This window comes from Dendropsophus ebraccatus, chromosome 11 (assembly GCF_027789765.1).
Source record: "Dendropsophus ebraccatus isolate aDenEbr1 chromosome 11, aDenEbr1.pat, whole genome shotgun sequence".
NCBI lineage: Eukaryota > Metazoa > Chordata > Amphibia > Anura > Hylidae > Dendropsophus > Dendropsophus ebraccatus.
In genome coordinates, this window is record NC_091464.1 from 58,848,502 (window position 1) to 58,871,130 (window position 22,629).

The 22,629-nt window shown below is 45.2% G+C and overlaps 3 protein-coding genes across 7 annotated transcripts in view; 1 reads left to right on the forward strand and 2 right to left on the reverse strand.

Moving 5' to 3' along the window:
- The window catches only part of TMPRSS2 (transmembrane serine protease 2), a 58,885-nt gene that overhangs the window by 32,736 nt on the left and 3,520 nt on the right, over nucleotides 1–22,629 (forward strand). For both annotated transcript variants that reach the window (XM_069945796.1, XM_069945797.1), the window contains exon 14: nucleotides 9,690–9,846. In XM_069945796.1, the coding sequence (XP_069801897.1) occupies nucleotides 9,690–9,713 (24 nt within the window). In that variant the 3' untranslated portion in view covers nucleotides 9,714–9,846. The remainder of the gene's footprint in view (nucleotides 1–9,689; nucleotides 9,847–22,629) is intronic.
- On the reverse strand, nucleotides 3,926–15,938 carry LOC138767917 (interferon-induced GTP-binding protein Mx3-like). The gene is made up of 4 exons (XM_069945799.1): nucleotides 15,824–15,938; nucleotides 15,503–15,624; nucleotides 13,349–13,398; nucleotides 3,926–4,204 (listed from the first exon to the last, which is right to left on the reverse strand). Exons 2-4 carry the CDS (start codon nucleotides 15,555–15,557, stop codon nucleotides 3,983–3,985), a joined length of 327 nt encoding a protein of 108 aa, XP_069801900.1. The 5' UTR covers nucleotides 15,558–15,624; nucleotides 15,824–15,938; the 3' UTR covers nucleotides 3,926–3,982.
- Nucleotides 21,022–22,629, reverse strand: part of LOC138767914 (interferon-induced GTP-binding protein Mx2-like) — a 41,847-nt gene continuing 40,239 nt past the window's right edge. For all 4 annotated transcript variants that reach the window (XM_069945794.1, XM_069945792.1, XM_069945793.1 and 1 more), the window contains one exon: nucleotides 21,022–22,298. In XM_069945794.1, coding sequence (XP_069801895.1) covers nucleotides 22,065–22,298 — 234 coding nt within the window. In that variant the 3' untranslated portion in view covers nucleotides 21,022–22,064. The remainder of the gene's footprint in view (nucleotides 22,299–22,629) is intronic.

A 22,629-nucleotide genomic window follows, 5' to 3' on the forward strand; every position in this document is an offset into this window, starting at 1 on the left:
AGAAAAAAAATACATTGTAGTTTCCATAGAAATTGTTTACATGGCTTCTGTCTCATGAAAATCTGTGCACTGACATTATAAGACATTATGTTGCTCCTCAGGGAAAATAAATTATATCTGCATTATGTCTAGAATTTTTTTTTCATCTGAATGTATAAAGGCAATAATACGGATCTGCCTTAAAATAAGCAGAAAAATGCTACCTGTAATACCCTGCCTGACCACATGGTGTGCTATTACAGGAAAACAGGAACTTGACCAAAACTGTCATTGATGCTTGGTTACTTCAGTGCTGTACAGCTCCACCTAGTGGTAGAGAACTCTAGTGAAGTAGAGTTTTACTGTATGCAAACATTTCAAGAAACTTCCTCCTTTTTAGTGTATAGTACAATCCTGCAGTCGTGTTCTATGCCTGTAGACAGTAGAAGGCTATAAAACTGACCGCAGGATCAGACTTCATACAACTTTATTTGTGGTCTGTAATCAGGGAGACACAAAGGTCGGCATGGGAGCTGTATACACAAAACGGTAGGAGGTATTAGATGCAATAAAACTGTTAGCAGAAGTCCACACCCTAAAAAGGAGTGGGGAAAAAGTAGAGGTATCTAAAGTATTGGTTGTCGTGTATAGGACCTTCTCTTGGTTGATTGTAATAATGTATAATAAACCTCTGCCAAATGTATCCTCTTTTATATCTGCATTTCTAAGGAATAACACGTTGTACATATTAATGACAAATGATGAATAACTAATTTTTGTGTGTAAATAAAAAAAAAAGTTCCTGTACCATTCCTGTGTTATTACTCCCCCCCCCCCCCTCCTCTTTATTATTTGGAGTCTACAGTCCATGGCATATGTGTCGGATTTATAAAAGAAAAAAAAAAATTAAGGCTCACTTGGTCGGGTTGTGCACAGCAGCAACCACTATGAGAGTATAATATTAAGAGCACAGGCAGCAGTTTCAGAGTCACAGATACATAGCAAGACAGACTTATACTGTATATATACCACAGAAAAAAAAGACTGACCCTCTGCACACGTTGTGCTTTTATCATAGTGCTTGAAAAAGCACTATATTGTAATCCGTATTCTTCTTCCGTTTCTTCCTCTTCCAGCCATTCTTCTGCGATTAATACAGCCCGAACTGCTTTGCGCACAGACTCCGTTCAAACTGTGTTTTAAAGCCCTCTGCGGTGACAGGTGTGCTATCTATTTTTGGTTTTGATTGGATTTGTCGTTTTTAAGAAAATTAAGTTTAGAAGCCCCTAATTTCCCATAGAAAATAATGGCACATTGGAAATAATGGCCACACTGTAAACGCTGACAGCCAATTACAGCACATATTCAAATAGCTGAAATATAGCAGCCAATAGAAATTCTAAGTTCTTGTCAGTCAATGCCTCACAACATCCACACAGTCACATGTCCACTATTGGCCAACAGAAGATGTAAGGTCCTTAATGATTTTGTTTCACTGACATGAGTTAGATTGTCATGGTAACCGACCAATGATATTTACCATTATAAGTAGCAGTACCCAAGCCGCTCTTAAAGGGACGGTACCCAAGTCGCTCTTAAAGGGTCAGTACTTACAGTACAAGCTTATTTTCAAAGGATGGTACCTAAGTCTCTTTTAAAGGGACAGTACTTAAGCTGATCTTAAACAGACAGTATATAGGTCACTTAAAGCGTTGGCACCAAAGTTGCTCTTAAAGGGAGGGTATTAAGGGTTAAAGTTTCTCTGAATGGGAAGTCTCTGTTAAAGGGGCGCTCTTTTCAAGCACTATGTATTTCCCTGGAAATGCAAATCTAGTTAGAAGTTAGTGGTCTGTTTACTGAGATTAAATGTGGGCTAAAAGCATCCGGCATCTGTAGCTGGGCTCAAAGGTTTTGTGTTCTTTGGTCTGGTCTTGCTGTTTGGGGGGCTGCACTGCAGGAGATGATCTTGGTTCCCTCCAGGCTCCCTGTCATATATGTAAGACCTGATGGATGTTGAGATACCTTGTTGTTGAGGTCCAAAAGGAAAAAACAGGTGTTAGGTTTAAAATGAATAAAGACTGTGGGGGAGATTTAATCAAACATGGTCTATAGTGAAACTGGCTCAGTTGCCCCTAGCAACCAATCAGATTCCACCTTTCATTTTTCAAAGAGTCTGTGAGGAATGAAAGGTGGAATCTGATTAGTTGCTAGGGGCAACTGGGCCAGTTTCACTTTACACCATGTTTGATAAATCTCTTGTCTCTTATATTAAATGTCTCTTATATTGGTCCACCATGACAGCAGTAAATCACGGTGCCAACACTTTGGTGGTAGTTGACCAGAGCAGCCAGAGCCAGCACTGTGGTGTAAGATGGGGCCACTATGGTTAATGCTACGTTTACACGGAACGATTATCGGGCGAATTTTCGCGATAACTGTGTGTAAACGCAGCGAACGATCGATAAATCGTTCATTTTGATCTTTTAACATGTTCTTAAATAGTCTTTCGTCGTTCGCAAAAAATTCGCTGATCGTTCCGTGTAAACAGTCGTCGCACGATAGTCCGGCTGCGTGCCGCCCGCCGTCCCGCTCATCCGCAGCGGGCGCGCAATCGCAAAACGATTTTTCCGTACGATATATTGTACCGTCTAAACGCTGATCGTTATAAAAAAAGATTTGAAGCCAAAGCCAGGAATAGATTTGAAAAGAAGAGAAATCTCAGGCTTTCTTTATGACCTGTACAAGTCTCGAAGACAGAAATGGCTGCACATCGCACCCATGGTTGATACAAAAGCCTATCAGCTACATTAAAAACCAACGTCAGAAGTGAGTATATAAATTGATCAAACCATATTGGCTGATGTACCACGTGCAGGTCTCTGATACACGAGTCCCTATGCTAAACGACACTGTGCCGGTCAGCGACCACCAACCCCGCAAACCAAACGCAAGCAGGCAAGGGAGGCCATAGAATAGCCCTGCAACCCCACTGTACTGATCAAATTATATACCAACATCCTGGCGTTGGTTTTTAAATGTAGCCAAGAGAGGTGCAGCAGCTCCTTTCTCTCCATGACCGTATTTTTTTTATGACCTGTTCTCTGTTCATAGTCTGTTTCTGCCTTTGGCTTCAAATCTTTGGCACAGAATGCAGTCAGCACTTTGTATAACCTACACAGAATGGTTAGAAGACTCTACTTCTCATCATCATTCCTTCTAGAAGACATGGGCAATTCTGAATACATTGCAGCTGCTCTTGCTCCATGCATACGTTGACTCCCAATGGCTGGAAAAGATGGATGCAGTCCTAGGGCTGCCTGGAAAACATGGATTACTCACCTCTAGTCTTGAGGCCTGCTCAAGGGGAGCAAGACCACTTCTGAAATCCTCAGGCTTTGCTAGCTAAGTAGGGATGGTCCGAACCCTCCGAGGTTCGGGTTTGTATGAACCCGAACGCTCGGCATCAGATTCCCGCTGTCTGCCCGCTCCGTGCAGCGGGTGGATACAGCGGGAGGACCGCCTGGAAAACTGGGATACAGCCTATGGCTATGGCTGTATCCCAGTTTTCCAGGCGGTCCTCCCGTTGGATCCGCCCCCTGCACGGAGCTGGCCGACAGCGGGAATCATTACCGAGAGTTCGGGTTCGTACCTATAGCTAAGCTTAGACTCTCACCACAGAGAAACAAGATTTCCTCTCTCAGGGTTGAGAAGGGATGGAACTGACCTCAAACTTACTAAGGTGTTCCCTCTCTAGAGGTATAAATCACTTGTTATTAATACAGACTCTGGCACTAAACTAGACTAGAGCTGTAATGACCTAATGGGAAGCCCTTCCTGACTGCTCTTCCCTGTGCGTTACACTGCAGCTCCTCTTGTTTATATTCCTCTTTATTGGGAATTATTGTGGAATGGTAACAAAAAACTTAAATCACCACCTAAGGTCCAGAAGAGCACATCACGGATGGTTCTAGTACCTCTAACAATTTGTATCTATGAATAATTACTAGCATGGAAATCTAGCCAGTCTCTGTTGGGCTGCATGAAGACGTTTGATCTGTTCCTTTAAATTCTGCCGCTCTCTGGCCAAGTCCTCCTTCTCCATTAGTAACACATTGAGGCTCTCTTTCTCCTGGAGCAGTAGCAGCATTTGGGCCTGCAGCTTGTCAGCAAACTCCTGAAGCATGTAGTGTAGAAGGATCTGGTTCGATAACTGAGCAGTCGTGTTCTAGGACCGAAAGAAACATAGCAAGCTGAATGTTAATTGAGGGAGAAGTCTCCTCATACCAGTATTAGGCTATGTTCACACTACGTAACAGACCGGTACTTAAGTACTGGCCAGATGATCCAGCGCACGCCCGCATCAGAGCTCCCCATAGCACACAGTGAAGCAAGCGTCCGGAGCCGCTTGCTTCACTGTGTGAACTGACAGGTCAGGACATGTCAGTTTTGTTCCAGCGCCGCATGGACTCCCGGCCGGAGCGTATACGATGTGAATGGATCCCATTCAACATAAAGCTATGTCACACATCGCAAAACTACGGCCGTAGTTTTACGTAGTGTGAACATAGCCTTATAGTGTATTTATTCTTGTATATAGGAGGCAGTATTATAGTAGTTATATTCTTGTACATAGGAGCAGTATTATAATAGTTATACGTGAAACGTCGTTCCGGGGTATAGGCGCCCGCTACTCCATCTGTCCTCCCTCCACCATGGACTTGTAAATATCGGTATTAAAGTTATCAGCTTGGAAGCATCGGTGAGTGCCCCAGTTTCTATTTTCTCTCGCCATTGCATAGCATACTTCTGTTTGCCTTTTGTCTGGGAGCACCACTAGTACAAGCACTTCAGGCCGGTCCGCTCTATCATACGTCCTTTATTGCTAGTGTTGCCGGCAGTGCCGACTGCACTCTTCAGCTCTATTATAATAGTTATATTCTTGTACATAGGAGGCAGTATTATAGTAGCTATATTCTTGTATATAGGAGCAGTATTATAGTAGCTATGTGATAACGGAAGAAGAGAGAGACTGGGGCACTCACCGATATTCCAAGCAAAAGTCTTTAATCCGATAAATCCATGGTGGAGGGAGGACAGATGGAATGGCAGGCGCCTATACCCCGGGGTATAGGCGCCCGCCATTCCATCTGTCCTCCCTCCACCATGGATTTATCGGATTAAAGACTTTTGCTTGGAATATCGGTGAGTGCCCCAGTCTCTCTCTTCTTCCGTTATCACATTGCTTACTCTTACGCTTTAGTCTGGGAGCACCACAAGTACAAGCATATCAGGTTGGGTCCTTCACTATACGTCCTTTATTGCTAGCATTGCTGACAGTGCCGACTGCACTCTACTGCTATATTATAGTAGCTATATTCTTGTAAATAGGGGCAGTATTACAGTAGTTATATTCTTGTACATAGGAGCAGTTTTATAGTAGTTATATTCTTGTATATAGGAGCAGTATTATGGTAGTTTTATATTCTTGTATATAGTAGCAGTATAATAATAGCTGTATCAGCACAAGCCATTGAGGAAGTAAAGACCAGCGGCACTCACCGGGTTGATGCAGTGATGATGATTTATTGGTAAGATGTCATCTTGCAGATAAGCTCAGGGCAGGGGGAGACAGGTCCAGAGGTGCTATGCACCGTGGCGACGGCCGTTTCGCGGGCTAACTTTGCCGCTTCGGCTAGACGAAGCGGGAAAGTTAGCCCGCGAAACGGCCGTCGCCACGGTGCATAGCACCTCTGGACCTGTCTCCCCCTGCCCTGAGCTTATCTGCAAGATGACATCTTACCAATAAATCATCATCACTGCATCAACCCGGTGAGTGCCGCTGGTCTTTACTTCCTCAATGGCTTGTGCTGATTAAATGAATTGCTTTCTCATTTACGCTGAGCACCACTGTGATGCATGAATGTCACTGAGATTACTCAGTCAACAAAGACTACAACGCTCCTCATCTCACAAAGTCACTTAACCTGAATACACAAACAGCTCCATACAAATTACGGGTTACTGATAGTGCCAACACATCTATTTGCTTGTGCTTATTGTTTTGTCTTTACTGGTGTTTGAGCACATCAAAGAAACCCATAATAATTGAAATGTCCGTGTGTGATATGGAAGAGGAAGTGTTGATAAGAGATGTTGCAGAACTTGCTTTAGGAGCAGGGAGAGAAGATGTGGAGGATTTCTTTGAACAGTGTGATCTCAAAGAAGATATACAATTAATTAGCACTAAGAGCCTTGAGTACAAAATAACCCAGCTGGCAGAAAAAGAAATTAGACTGTTCTGGACTGTAAAATCATTAAACTCATACAAAAACTCAAAAAGAGTCCCTAGAGGACTGAGGGTATACAAAGAAGCTTCACAATTCCAGGCAGACAAATGTTTTCTGGCAGAGTGGGCAAAGGTACAAGAAGAGAGCTCATTTAAATTCATGCTACTGACATTAAAAAGAAACGAAGCAGAGTACGAAAAAGTAACAACAGAATTGTGTAAGGCAAAAATTGAATTAAGAACAAGACAGACCGAGCAACAAAACCAACTGTTCTGTAAGAAGCTTGAAAGGAAACTAGTTCCACTACAAACTGAAATCAAAGAAAGAAAGAAGGACAAATTCATACGAGACAGGAAAGACTACGAAGAAGAGAAAATATTTACCTGGCAAGAAAAGAAAAAATTCATTAGAAACTACAAAGGAAGAAATCCACAAAAACCGAAGAAAAATAAAGATTACTGGACCACGGACACTGACTCAAGCTCCTCAGAGGACCTCAACAAACCTAGAGAAAACATCGGAAAAGACGCCACAGAAACCGCAGGACAAACTAAGCACGCACCAAAAAACGCACCAGCCCCTTTAGAGGGAGAAAAATTCGAAGAGGAAGGGGCAAAACCAAAAAGAACAACCAGAACAGGGGAAAAGAGGAAAACCGTTTCCTGGAAGGACAAATAACAGAACCTAAGACAAACAAACACTCCGTGATTAACCTAACAGACATCACTCTGAACAAAGACTGCCTGGACCTCTTAGAAAAAGGACTCAACTACTGCATACCTGACAAATTTGATACAGCAGATTTCGAAATTGACCTGTATAAAGGCATCAGAAAAATAAACTTAAGCAAATTTTTCAAACAAAACAAACACATGAAAAACCTATCCAAGAAACCCAAAAAAGAAGGAGAAATACCTACCCAGGTGGGACCCCTAGGTTTCAGCACGGCAACAGACTTAACTGAAGAAGAAAGAGAGAGTATAATCATGCTGGCAGAACTGAGTGACGAAAACCCCACAACCAATACTACCCCACAGATCATGGACTTCCAAGGAGGTAGAAAATCCAGATTTAACCCTCAAATCCAAAAAGGGAGCAACTTAGACATTTTTTACAACGCAGTACAGAGGGATATGAAAGCACTGGTTCACCCCCGCCCTGACCACAACCTGACACAAAAGGAACAAAGAGCACTAAGATGGCTAAAATCCCGCAGTGACATAGTCATAAAAAAAGCGGACAAGGGTGGCAACGTAGTCATTATGACAAAAGAATACTATAAAAAAGAGGCTGAAAGACAACTCCACAACAAAGAAATTTATGAAAAATTACCATCTGACCCCACAATCAAAATACAAGGTAAAGTACAATCCTTCCTGAGGAGAAATATGGAGAAAAATATAATAAGCAAAAAAACGGCTGAAAGACTACTGAGTGACAACCCCAAGAGACCAAGATGGTACTTTCTACCAAAGACACACAAGTCTCTGGTAGCACCACCTGGCAGACCAATAGTGTCGGGGATCGGTAGCCCAACCGAAGCTTTATCTAAATATATAGACTGGCTACTAAGACCAATCTTAAGCTCCATACCCTCCTACTGTAAGGACACAACAGAGTTTCTCAAAATCCTTGAAGACGACGATTGGCAGGAAACATGGAATCTGGCAACAATAGATGTGGAGAGCCTGTACACCAAAATTCCCCAGAAAAAGGGCATCGAAGTCATTAGCTCGTTTGCAAGAGCAGCAGAAAAAAATGAAGACTACGTGAATTTTATAGCCGAGGCCCTAGAGCTCATTCTCATGAATAATTGCTTCAGCTTTAATGATCAATGGTATACACAAAGGTCAGGTACTGCGATGGGGACACCAGTAGCTTGTACATTTGCTAATCTGTACTTAGCTGCATTTGAAGAAAAATACGTCTATAATGCAAGCAACCCTTTTATCTTAAAAATCAAGAAATACACCAGATTTGTGGATGACATTTTTATAGCATGGGAAGGCACAAAAGAAGAGTTCGAAGCATTTGTTGCTTATCTCAACAACACTAATGAATTTAACATGCTCTTCACAAGTAACTACAGTGAACAGTCTGTTGAATTCCTTGATGTCACTGTGCTGAAGACAGACACAGGGGTCACCACCAAAGGGTACAGAAAACCCACAGCTACAAACAGCTACTTACATTATAACAGCTTCCATCCTACCCATGTAAAAACTGCTATACCGTATGGACAATTTATTAGGCTAAAAAGGTAAATACCACAGAAGCGGATTTTGAAGTCCAAGCAGCAGAACTGAAGTCAAACCTTCTGCAGAGAGGATACCCCCTACAAACAATAAACGACGCTCTCAGCAGAGTAAGAAAAATCCCAAGACACGAACTCTTCAAAAAAAAGAAGAAAAAGGACTCAGAACAAAGGTTCATTTTTACTTTTAGGTACAATCCAGCAGCAAATGCCATCCGGCAAGCAATAAAGGATAACTGGCACATCTTGGAGAATGACAACACAATTGGAGACATTGCAGCAAGAAAGCCACTAATCTCCTTCAGAAGAAGCAGAACCCTCAAAAATGTGCTAGTATCCAGCAATTTTAAAGATACCCCCCAAAAAAAGAACAACTGGTTGCAACAATTAAATCCCCCAGGAAACAAAAAATGTGGGCGCTGCAATTACTGTGATTTCATGGAGCAAGGAAACCACACAAAAATAGGAGCATACGACGTAGAAATACGCCAACCAATATGCTGCAGAAGTGACTACCTCATTTATGTCATCTTCTGCCCCTGCAGAAGATTTTACATAGGATCCACCATCAGAAGTTTCTTCAAAAGGTTTCAGGAGCACTTAAGGTCCATAAGAACAGGACAAGGCTGCCATCGCTTGATAGAGCACATCAGGACTGCTCACAATAGCGACTCCAACACCCTATCCTTTGCCGGCATTGAAAGGGTGAATTCCTGGATCCCGGGCACGGACAGACACAAACTCCTTCTGAGGAAAGAAGCTAAATGGATTGCACGCACCGATGCCCTGGGAGGACTTGGACTAAACGAAAGAAATGAACTCGTAGCCTTCCTGTAAACATGGTAGTGATGCATGTTTCTTTCAGCCAGACAGCGCTCGTCACGGGAGACACGTCCCCCGCAGAGAGATAGACTACACAGCGATCCGGCAGCCCCAGGGAGCCGTAGATCTCTGTTACTCTGCCCACACCCGTAAATCCACGGAGTGTGACAGCTCAATTTGAGATAGCAGCCTCAAAGGCTAGCATATGCATATCACCACCTTCTTTCAATGAGCCTTACGCAATGTGTAATTGTATCGGCTCTGCGAACCCTATAAGAACATAAACCGTTCATTACTGTCAGTAGCACTGATTTATAAGTGCAATAACTATTCCATTTGTTTCTCAGATCCCCACATCTTGTAGAGGCTAGACGAAGCGGGAAAGTTAGCCCGCGAAACGGCCGTCGCCACGGTGCATAGCACCTCTGGACCTGTCTCCCCCTGCCCTGAGCTTATCTGCAAGATGACATCTTACCAATAAATCATCATCACTGCATCAACCCGGTGAGTGCCGCTGGTCTTTACTTCCTCAATGGCTTGTGCTGATTAAATGAATTGCTTTCTCATTTACGCTGAGCACCACTGTGATGCATGAATGTCACTGAGATTACTCAGTCAACAAAGACTACAACGCTCCTCATCTCACAAAGTCACTTAACCTGAATACACAAACAGCTCCATACAAATTACGGGTTACTGATAGTGCCAACACATCTATTTGCTTGTGCTTAATAATAGCTGTATTCTTGTATATAGGAGCAGTATTATAATAGCTATATTCTTGTATATAGGGGCAGTATTATAGTAGTTATATTCTTGTACATAGGAAGCAGTATTATAGTAGTTATATTCTTGTATACAGGAGCAGTATTATAGTAGTTATATTCTTGTATATAGGGGCAGTATTATAGTAGTTATATTCTTGTATATAGGAGGCAGTATTATAGTAGCTATGGGGAAGATTTATCAAACATGGTGTAAAGTGAAACTGGCTCAGTTTCCCCTAGCAACCAATCAGCTTCCACCTTTCATTCCTCACAGACTCTTTGAAAAATGAAAGGGGATTGGTTGCTAGGGGCAACTGAGCCAGTTTCACTTTACATCATTTTTGATAAGTCTCCCCCTATATTCTTGTATATAGGAGCAGTATTATAGTAGTTATGGTTCAGAGAAGAAAAAGAGTGCTGCACCTCACACATATTGCATTATAGTAGTTCTATTCTTGTATATAGGAGGCAGTATTATAATAGTTATATTCTTGTATATAGGGGGCAGTATTATAATAGTTATATTCTTGTATATAGGAGCAGTATTATAGTAGTTATATTTTTGTATATAGGGGGCAGTATTATAATAGTTATATTCTTGTATATAGGGGGCAGTATTATAATAGTTATATTCTTGTATATAGGGAGCAGTATTATAGTAGTTATGGTTCAGGGAAGAAAAAGAGTGCTGCACCTCACACCTATGGCTGATACTAGTACCTCTCGGCTGCATAAAAAACACCAGAATTCTGTATGTAAATTGATCAAGCCACACTGCCCCATGTACCGCGTGCAGGTATCTGATACACATGGGTCCCTACACTAAGTCCACACTGTGCCAGTCAGCGACCACCACCCCCGCAGGCGTGCACAGTCAGGGAAGGGAGGCCATGGAACGGCCCTGCAACCCCCATGCCACAGGACCAGACCCAAAAATGCCACACCAAAACCCAGCCAGCACCACCGGCGGAGGAAGCTGCCCCCAAACAGCACAAGTCTGGATAAGGTATTGTACTCACCATAGCTATCAAAGATAGAATGGGACAGACCATGAGCACTCAGGTGTCTCCTGCTAATTGCGGTCATGTGGGTCTCACCAGGAGGAGTGCAAAACACGGAGAAAAGAGAGAAACAAAATACGGTTCAGGGAAGAAAAAGAGTGCTGCACCTCACACCTATGGCTGATACTAGTACCTCTCGTACCGGCGGAGGAAGCTGCCCCCAAACAGCACAAGTCTGGATAAGGTATTGCACTCACCATAGCTATCAAAGATAGAATGGGACAGACAGGAGGGACTGGCACAGTGTGGACTTAGTGTAGGGACCCATGTGTATCAGATACCTGCACGCGGTACATGGGGCAGTGTGGCTTGATCAATTCACATACAGAATTCTGATGTTTTTTATGCAGCCGAGAGGTACTAGTATCAGCCATAGGTGTGAGGTGCAACACTCTTTTTCTTCCCTGAACCGTATTTTGTTTCTCTCTTTTCTCCGTGTTTTGCACTCCTCCTGGTGAGACCCACATGACCGCAATTAGCAGGAGACACCTGAGTGCTCATGGTTTTAATCCCTCCTGTCTGTCCCATTCTATTTTTGATAGCTATGGTGAGTGCAATACCTTATCCAGACTTGTGCTGTTTGGGGGCAGCTTCCTCCGCCGGTGGTGCTGGCTGGGTTTTGGTGTGGCATTTTTGGGTCTGGTCCTGTGGCTTGGGGGTTGCAGGGCTGTTCCATGGCCTCCCTTCCCTGACTGTGCACGCCTGCAGGGGTGGTGGTCGCTGACTGGCACAGTTTGGACTTAGTGTAGGGACCCATGTGTATCAGATACCTGCACGCGGTACATGGGGCAGTGTGGCTTGATTAATTCACATACAGAATTCTGGTGTTTTTTATGCAGAAATGAGAAATAATAGCTTCTCTGTCTCTGGGACACCTGCACCGATCATCTTTACTTTCTTCTCTGCATCATGAAGTTTGGCTTTAATTTGGCCCTCCAGGAAAGGTATAGTTCTCTAAAACATACAAAAAAAGTGAATATAATAAAAAATACCCCCTCTTACGGTGATAACTATCATGTCCAACATCCCGTATACACTATCACTAACCCCAAACCTTGTAGTCTAGAGTAGTGATGGAGTTAGCATCCCTGGTGCTCTAGGGTTTACATAGGCACATATCGAATATCTCTTGTGCTCTAGGGTGTATATGGGAACATATCTAAGATCCCTGGTGCTCTAAGGTGTATCCAATATTCCTGAAGCTCTGTGGTGTATATTGGCACATGTCTAATATCCCTGTGTTTTAAGGTGTATCCAATATGCCTGGTGCTCTATGGTGTGCATTGGCACATATCTAATATCTCTGGTGTTCTAGGGTGTGTATGAGAACATACCTAACATCCCTGATGCTCCAGGGTGTATCTGATATCCTTGGTGCTCTAGCAAATATAAGGAGTTATCACATACTAGTTGCACCGGCCGTCATGCAGCTACTGACAGCCTCATTGCATCCCCCGAAGGAGGGCTATCTATCGATTTAATATCTATATCTTATTTTAGATGGTTGACTTACAGAAATATGTTCCACAAGCTCAATAGTGAAATTGTGGCTCGTCCCTCTTCCAGAAGTACCCTAAAAATATATGATCTGCATTAAAGGGGTCCTACAGCAAAACATATATCCTTTTTTACCCAGTTGTATTTAAATTACGTTAAAAACACAGGGTATTAAAAATTTTTTATGGGCATACCAGGATCCAACCCAAAGACCCTTCCCTCCACCCCATCTTCCGATCTAGCCTGTGATACCACATACAACCGGAAGACTGGCACTGTTTTTGGGAGTATCTATATAATCTTTTAAATCATTGATAACCCCTTCAAAACCACTCAGTCCCAATATAAAAATTTACCATGTACCCCCTATAATACTAATGTCTTCTTATATGACAGAGTCTCTGAGGCTTCCATAGGCTCTAGGTATGAATCTATCTACACTTTAGCACACCCTATTGTAACTCCTCTGTAAGGGCCCCTAACAAAGCCTGGACACCTGGGTATCCCTTATTTATCATTGCATGTTACCCAAAATGTTCATGGTGCTCAAAGAAAGCTTTCTCCTTTAGAAGAGCCATCTCCAAGGGTAGGTTGTTCTGGATCTCACTCTGCCAGCGACACTTGACAATCATGAAACCTTTTTTTTTTAAGGCTGTACACCAGATTTCGGGCAACACTTACAACTTGTGGTTCCGATCCTTTGTCGACTAAATCCGGCTTAGTCAGGATCCCTGCAAAAGAAATATAATTTGAAAATTCAATATGTCTCCTCTGTACTGATTTACAGAACTGAAAAATGGGAGGAATCTGAAATCATCATCCATATCAGGGGTGTCAAACTCAAATACACAGTGGGCCAAAATAAAAAATTGGAAAAAGTTGGGGGCCAACCATAATAATTATTGAAGCGCGAATGCCGCAGTGCTGGCACTATCATAGCAGCATGCGTTGTTCCTGGCACTGTCAGTGCTGTGCGTCTTCCAGCCCCGTGCACTATGATAAATGACATGACATGATAAATCGCTATGACATAATTAAACCCAAGCCAGCCCTCAAATAGTAGCCAGCCTCCCAAATGTCCCATATAGTAGCCAGCCCTCCCCAATAGTCTCATATAGTAGCCAGCCCTCCCCTATAGTCTCATATAGTAGCCAGCCCTCCCCAATAGTCTCATATAGTAGCCAGCCTTTCCCAATAGTCTCTTTTATAGTAGCCAGCCCTCCCCAATAGTCTCATATAGTAGCCAGCCCTCCCCAATAGTCTCATATAGTAGCCAGCCCTCCCCAATAGTCTCTTTTATAGTAGCCAGCCCTCCCCAATAGTCTCATATAGTAGCCAGCCCTCCCCAATAGTCTCATATAGTAGCCAGCCCTCCCTAATAGTCTCTTTTATAGTAGCCAGCCCTCCCCCCATAGTCACATATAGTAGCCAAACCTCCCCATAGTCTCTTATATAGTCTGCCTTTACTACCACACCAAGTATAAGGATCTAGCACATTAGATACCTGGCGGTCTGTTACCATATATGACCTCCGGGACGCCACCCCCCTTGGGCGACAGAGCCTCAGTGGGCCCCTTTGTGGAGCAAATCACGTGGTCCCCCTCTGTGTAGCCCCCTTATAGATGCCCCCTCTGCCAGACAAACATCTTAGGCACTTCAGCACCTTCCTCTATAAAACAGTTACAGTTAACAGGACCCTCTTGATGCCCCTAAAGTTGTGTCCTTTCTGTAGTTGTGCCCCCTCTCTTTATCGCTAAATTTAGCTTTGCCCCCTCTTACTGCGCATGTCAGTAGTTAGGCCTCCTCTGTGCCCCTCATCTGTAGGGGCCACTGCCCCCTACAATAAACTGTGCCAACTCCCCCCCCCCCCCCCCCCGATAAACTGTGCCACTGCCCCCTAGATACAGTGTGCCCTAGATACAGTGGTTCGACAGCTGTTGCCAAACTACAACTCCCATGATGTCCTGCAAGTAGTGGATGATGGAAGTTGTAGTACTGCAGCAACCGGAGAGTGAGTCACATGTTGGAGAACACTTCACTAGTAAACTTTGTTTCCCATTGAGTGGCTTTTCAGCTGTTGCCAAACTTTAACTCACATTATGCCCTGCCAGCAATGCATGGTGGGAATTGTAGTTTTTCAGCAACTGGAAAGTCACATGTTAGAGAACACTGCACTAATAAACTGTCCCACAAGCCACTGTTTCTCAACAAGTAACCCTTCCGTTGTTATCAAACTACATGTCCTGCTAGCAGTACATGGTGAGAGTTATAGTTTTTCTGCAATTGGAAAGTTATATGTCAGAGAACACCACACTAAATATACAGTCCTATAAATCACTATAAATCACCCAATAAAGTGACTCTTCAGTTATTATCAAACTATAACTCCCATCATGTTCTGTCAGCAGTACATGATTGGAGTTGTAGTTTTGAAGCAATTAGAGAATCACATGCCCCCCCATCCCCTTTTATACACTCACCCATCACCTGGCCCGGGAGCTGAGCTGCTCTGCTGCTCTGGCCTCCACTAATCAGGTCTGGGCCAGGGCAGAAAGATGCAGAGAGTGCAGATCAGGCTGATCTACAGGACGGAGGAGACACTGGCTGGCCGGGCAGAGAGGTGAATGTTTCTGACCTCCAGCCAGTCTCAGTGATGAAAGAAAGGGCCCCTAGAGATGCTGTGGGCCCCGGAACTTGCCCAGGTAAGCTGGGTGCTTATGCCAGCCCTGAGCAGGATCCTTCAGCATCAATAAAGGACTACACCGTTTGCAGTTTTACTTACGATTTTCCTTAGTACTAGCTGAGTACTCAAATGGTAATATCTCTACAACTTACCTAGTGTCCTGTCTCCACTGGGATCCACCTCTCGAGCCATTTCTAGAGTCCACATTACTGGGAACCACAGCCAAATTGATGGTCTCCTGCCTTTGTATGTACTTCTTGATCATCTTCTTGATCTGTGGAAAAATAATTTTATCATTTTAAAGTGTCACATCGTCAAGAAAAACATAACAATTCCCATCATGCCTGGACAGCCAAAGCTTTAGCAGCTGGAGGGCCCAAGGTTCCCCATCCCTGCCCCAAATGGTCATATAGAGATGGTTCTCTGCAAGAGCCATTTTCTTCATGAATCATGAACATAGGATGTCCTGTAACCTGTTGTCCCAATATCTTTCGGTTGGTTGGGTAAAGCAACTCGTGTTGTTCCGGGGAGATCGAGCAGTGTCAGGTCCGGGACATTTGGAGACTCCACTTCCAGTGTGATGAGCTCTTCACTCACTCCATTTCCAGCACCAGCTAAGTAGTCTTGGGCTAGAAGTGAACATGATATTTGTGGTATATGAAATATCACCATAAGACTAACAGATATTGAGTACAAACAGGTGAAAATGTCAATCTTCATTGCTTATATTGGTTTTTATTATATCAAGTCAAAGGGTTAATTTAAAGCTCCTTGGCCATAATTGCCCCCCCCCCAACACCAACACCACAGGCAACCTACATGATGGCTTAAACTGATGGCAGTGGCTCTGGTAACTCATCTCAGAGACCAGGGACCAGTTGTGGTGGCCATCTATGTACCCTCAATAGGCACATCCAAGGTTAAAGTGTCACTGTTTGCAAGTTTGCAATATACATTGATATTGATTATTTTGTTTGTTGTTATCATGCTGTAAAACAAAGCTGAACTTACCAGAAATCCAGGTCCAGCCTCCTGAAGGCAGTGGCATCCCGCAGCACCCCCCCCTCGGCAATCTCCGCCCCCCCATCCCCCGGCGATCACCAGCGCTAGCTCCGCCCCCACAATCGCCGTGGCTAGCTCCGCCCCCTCAATAGCCCACGGCTAGCTCCGGCCCCCCGCAATAGCCCACGGCTAGCTCCGCCCCCCGCAATCGCCCGCGACTAGCTACGCCCCCCCCCCGCAATCGCCCGCGGCTAGCTCTGCCCCCCGCAATCGCCCGCGGCTAGATCCGCCCCCCGCAATCGCCCGCGGCTAGCTCCGCCCCCCCGCCATCACCCCCAACTCAGCTCTGCTACGCCATCACCGCCAACTCAGCTCCGCTACGCCGTCACCCCCCAACTCAGCTCTGCTACGCCGTCACCTCCAACTCAGCTCTGCTACGCCGTCCCCCCAACTCAGCTCTGCTACGCCGTCACCGCCAACTCAGCTCTGCTACGCCGTCACCGCCAACCCAGCTCTGTTACGCCGTCACGCCAACTCAGCTCTGCTACGCCGTCACCGCCAACTCAGCTCTGCTACACCGTCATCCCCCAACTCAGATCTGCTACACTGTCATCATCTCCTTAATTGTCTCAGCTCTGCTACTTCACCATCATCAGGCATAAGCATTGCATGATGGGAAATATAGTTTCCTATCTTGGATATAGATCGGCTTTTAGAAAAACTTGTAACTTGAGAACGACAGCAGCTAGAAAGATGGGAGACGGCTCAAAATACTCAGGGGGACTTGGTGAGTAAGACTGGCTAGATTTGGGAGCATTTCATTTTTTTAGCTCTTGGGGGGAATACCTCTTTAATTTCTGATGAATTCCCCGCTGCACACAATGGAGCGTGCGGACGGAGCCGTGATTTATACAACGCATACGTTGTGTAACATGGCCTAAACATGTACTTGTCACGAAGTATGGACCCGGCACAGCAAGCAATCCATTTGCTGTCAGAAGTTCAGGTATTCATGGAGACCAGTGGCGGATTATAATGTGGGCGGTTTGGGCGGCCGCCCGGGGCCCGAGGCTCCGGGGGGGCCCATGCCGCCGCCGCCCCCCACATTATTAAATGGTGATGGTGATTGCAGCACAGCACTTTCGGGGCCAAAGGGGCCCCTGAGTGATGTGCTGCTGCGGCGCGCTGTCATCTCACTGGGCCCTCACTTACCCAGTCAGATGACAGCATCAGTGTTGAGTCGCTCCCCTGCTCCCCGTCTCTGATTGAAACTGTATGCGCTCGCGCTACCTATGAGCGCATACAGTTCCAGCAAGCACTGTGACTGACACAGCCAGGAGCAGGAGTCATAGGCTCCCCGCTGTGTCAATCATTCTTGTGGCCGGAGGCGGCATTAAGCCTCCGGCCACAAGAGGCTGCTCTCTGCACCAGCGCGCAGAACGCATAAGTGACGTGCCGACGTCACTCATGCGCTCGCGCGCGGGACGTCGGATCCGGACCATCACCCAATCAGACTGTCCCTGTGGCCTCCTCACCCTACAGCGCAGTGTCCCGGAGTAGATGCACTGGCGCTGCTCCCCTGGCCCCTGTGACCCCAGATGCTCCTCCCTCCCCATGCCACCTCCTGCCCCTGTGACCCCCCAGCTGTTCCCCCTGCCCTGTGACCCCCAGCTGTTCCCCCTGCCCTGTGACCCCCCAGCTGTTCCCCCTGCCCTGTGACCCCCAGCTGTTCCCCCTGCCCTGTGACCCCCAGCTGTTCCCCCTGTCCCTGTGACCCCCAGCTGTTCCCCCTGTCCCTGTGACCCCCAGCTGTTCCCCCTGCCCTGTGACCCCCAGCTGTTCCCCCTGCCCTGTGACCCCCAGCTGTTCCCCCTGCCCTGTGACCCCCAGCTGCTCCCCTGTCAGTGTCACCCCCAGCTGCTCCCCGTCATTGCCACCCCCAGCTGCTCCCCCTGTCATTGCCACCCCCAGCTGCTCCCCCTGTCCCTGTGACCCCCAGCTGCTCCCCTGTCAGTGTCACCTCCAGCTGCTCCCCCTGTCATTGCCACCCCCAGCTGCTCCCCCTGTCATTGCCACCCCCAGCTGCTCCCCCTGTCCGTGTCACCCCCAGCTGCTCCCCCTGTGACCCTTCAGCTGCTACCCTGTGACCCTCAGCTGCTCCCCCTGTGACCCTCAGCTTCTCCCCCTGCCCTGTCACCCTCAGCTGCTCCCCCTTTGCCCCTATCACCCCCAGTTGCTCCTCCTGCTCCTATCATCCCCAGCTGCCCCTGTCACCACTAGCTGCCCCTCTCACTCAAGTCACCCCCAGCTGCCTCTCCTACCCAAGTCACCCCCAGCCTCCCTGCAGACAAGCTGTAGCTGGAGAAGTCTTCATGATGGCTCTGCCAGAAGAAAGCAAAGTGCGAGGGACGGCAGTCAGAGAAGACATCACCTGTGAGTCTTTAGTTACTGCACTGTAATCAGTTATATAGTGTGCAGAGCCTGTGTACCATTGGGGTCTAAATGGGTCAGTGTATGGTTTGCGCTAGTGTACTGACACAGCCCCAGGTTCACAGTACAGTACACTAGCGCAAACTTTGCGCTGGGAGTTCCCAGGTCCAGTCCTCTGAACACCAACTGTGTGTGGACGGAATTCTACAGACGTGTGAATGACCCCTTAGTCACTATGTGGTGGTCACAATGAGGTGATATTTTTTCTTATATACAGGTATTATTAGTAATATTGTTCTTGATTGTCTGGATTTAGTTACTATCAGTGTGACAGTATGGTGATAATATGATAGGGGGAGATGTTTTTGTTCTATCCCCTATTAGTGCTGTTCTGGGGTCACTTCCCTACACTGAGCCCCCACAGATCTATGTATTCTTATATGTCACAAAGCATCCAGTGTATGAGGCACCTAGGACCCAACTCAGTATGCAGGATTTGGACAGTAACAGTATGGTGTGATGGTTGTTGTCATGGTGAGGCGGTAATATTTGCCCCTTGTATACTGTCCCCCCCCCCCCTCAAGCTTACTTAACTGGACTTGGGCAGTAACAGTGTGATGGTAATATGTATGAAGGTATTATTTGGCCCTTGTATACTGATGTTATTGGCAGTATTGGTCCCAGTATACAGGGTTTGGTCTGTAACAGTATGGTGGTAGTATGTATGGTGGTAATATTTGCTCTTTATTTATTTTATTGCTTGGATGACAATAGTTAATATTTTACTACAAAGAAATTAGTGTATTTTTTTGTCTAGTTGGGGTCGGCTGTGGACGGAGCAGAGGGAGGGGGTGGGGACCCAGGTTGGGCGGACAGCCCAGGGCCCAGGGTACATTTAATCCGCCACTGATGGAGACAACCATTGCGGGTCAGTAATGTGTGCAATGCCATTTGGATCAGAATGTGGTTCACACATCGGGTCCAGGCACTTCAAGCTTTGCTTCATATGTCCAGAGAAACGCACCATGATTGCTTCTATGTCAGAGTCTTGCAGAAAACAAATTGGAGAAAATTGGAGCATGCTGGGAGTTAGGGCCTCCGCTCTAAGAATTGACATGTCCCTCCCTTTCAAAGACATAGCTGGATGGATTACCGCGCAAAATCCATAGTGTGAACGGGCCATTAGAGTTTTAAATCACAGAACATGGGATGGGACTTAAAGTGTACAGAAAAAGCCATACTTACTGACACAGGCAGGTTATAAAACCTAGTTCCCAGCAAGGTGAAGAGAAGCCACTATGTTTTATGGGTCAGGATGAACAGGTGGGAAATACTGATGAGAGGCGTGCGGCTGCTTAGTATCACTGCACATGATAAGGGTACAATCGAGTGCAAGCTTGATGGTTACGTGCATAATCAACTGGAAAACCATAGTGCACACAGCATGCATGGCTGTACCCTAAAAACCTTTGTTTAATTGAATTGCACCATTTGGGCCAGGCCCCTAAGCTGCATCTCTTTTGTGAATATTACCATGAAAACAAATGCATTTTAACTAGGGTTGGTCCGAACTTGCCGAGGTTCGGGTTCGTACGGACCCGAACTCTCGGCAATGATTCCCGCTGTCTTCCACCTCCGTGGAGAGGGTGGATACAGCGGGAGGACCGTCTGGAAAACTGGGATACAGTCATAGCCAAAGGCTGTATCTCAGTTTTCCAGGCGGTCCTCCCGCTGTATCCACCCGCTGCACGGAGTGGGCAGACAGCGGGAATCTGATGTTGAGCGTTCGGGTTCATACGAACCCGAATTTCGGCAGGTTCGGACCATCCTTAATTTTAACACCATACATTGTGGTTATTGGATATGTGGTTTTAACTAGTGAAAACATATTTCTATATTTAAGACTGTTCACGGTCACATAGTCAGGGTTGGGTGTTGGCACCCCGACAATCAATAACTGGTTACATATCCTGTGGATAGCTCATGTGTCTATTTTAGCTCAAAAACCCCTTTAAGCAGCAGCAGGTGTGTGATTCAGCCACACACTTTTCCTTTCTATATCTATTGATTAGTTGGGGTTTGAACTCCCAGACGCTGACCGATCAAAAATTTGATTGTCTGTATATCATGTAATTTTTTTAAAGTGACAATACTGTTTTTAGCCAAACTCCTCCTGCAGTGGCCGCCACAGGGGAAAGGTTGCACTCTCAATTATCACTTGTGAGGTATAAGCATAAGACAAGGCTAAGGGAACTTTTATTAATATAATTTCTTCACAATAAATACATATAAACACCTACTCTATAAAAGTGATATATCTTTCTATGCTAGTGTTCCACTAACCAGACCCCCCCACGACTAGCTGTCCCTCAGGGGAGGGAAAAGGGGAAGACTGTAAAGGGCTCCGGGTAAGAAGAGCCCTACAAAACTTTGCTTTAGAAGCAGATAAATATTTAAAGTCACACATTTGAGCGATAATCGTCTTGTGTAAACACAATGTACGAGAAAACGTTCATCGTGGTCTTTCAAAATGTTCTCAAAGCATCACTGGTTGTTTGCTGAAAATTCGCAGATCGCTTTGTCTAAACAGATTCACCCTGTGTGTGAGATGGGCTTAAGTGTTCTCAAAACGATTGCAATAACGATTTTTTCTAACAGTTTATCTCTTCGTCTAAACGCAGATCGTTCTAAAAATCAAATCGTTGCTTCAAAATAATTAAACAATCGATTGGGCAAATTATCGCTCTGTGTAAATGGACCACACAGTCATTTTGCTCAGTATTTTGCAACTAAAACCAGAAGTGGATTGAAAAAACAGAAAGGCTATGTTCACACACTGTTGAAACTGAGTGGATGGCCATTAACAGCAAATAATGGCCGTTGTTTTAAAATAGCACCAATTATTTGCCATTAAATGGAGACCACTCAATTTCAACAGTATGTGAATATAGCCTTAAGGTGGTTGTCCATGGTTTTTTTTTGTCTAGTTAGAGCACCATTCTTGACTGTAGGGTGTATCTAGTATTGCAGCTCACTTAATTAGAAATGGACTATAATACCCCACACAGTCCATGGAAAGAAGAGGAAGTTTTTCCAAAAGAAAGACCTTTGTTTGAGTAACCCCTTTTAAGGTGTGACCTGTAGGTGGCACCATTATTGGCAACTGTAAAAAATACACCCATAGCCAATGGTTAGAAGAAGAGGGAAGGGATTCTGGGACACCTCATTAATGTTATTGCTGCTACTAACTACAGATAAATATTTTTGAGCTATAAAGGATAATTAATAGCTGGGAAATCTGGCTAATCTCTGATGGGCTGCGCGGAGACGTTTGATCTGTTCCTTTAAATTCTGCCGCTCCCTCTTCAGGTCCTCTTTCTCCATTAGTAACATATTGAGGCGTTCTTTCTCCTGGAGCAGTAGCAGCATTTGGGCCTGCAGCTTGTCAGCAAACTCATGGAGCATGTAGTGTAGAACGATCAGGGGGATCTGGTTCGATAACCGAGCAGTCGTGTTCTAGGACAGAAAAGAGGTTGAATGTTAATGACGCGAATAGTCTACTTATATCCAATCTACTAATCCATTGATTATGTTATAGTAGTTATATTCTTGTATATAGGAGCCGTATTATAGTAGTTATATTAAGAGCAGATTTGGAGTGAACGGCTCAAAGTTTTCTGTGTCTTGAGCAAAAAGCAGCAGGCTAAGAAATGGGGGAAGGAGACTGAAAAGGTAATAGTAAGTATAGAATAGATGTCTCCAAGAGGGGGATTATTTATTCATGTATTCCTAACCAGATAAACCCTTTAAGCAGCTTACCATGTATCGTAGTGCTTTAAGCTATTTA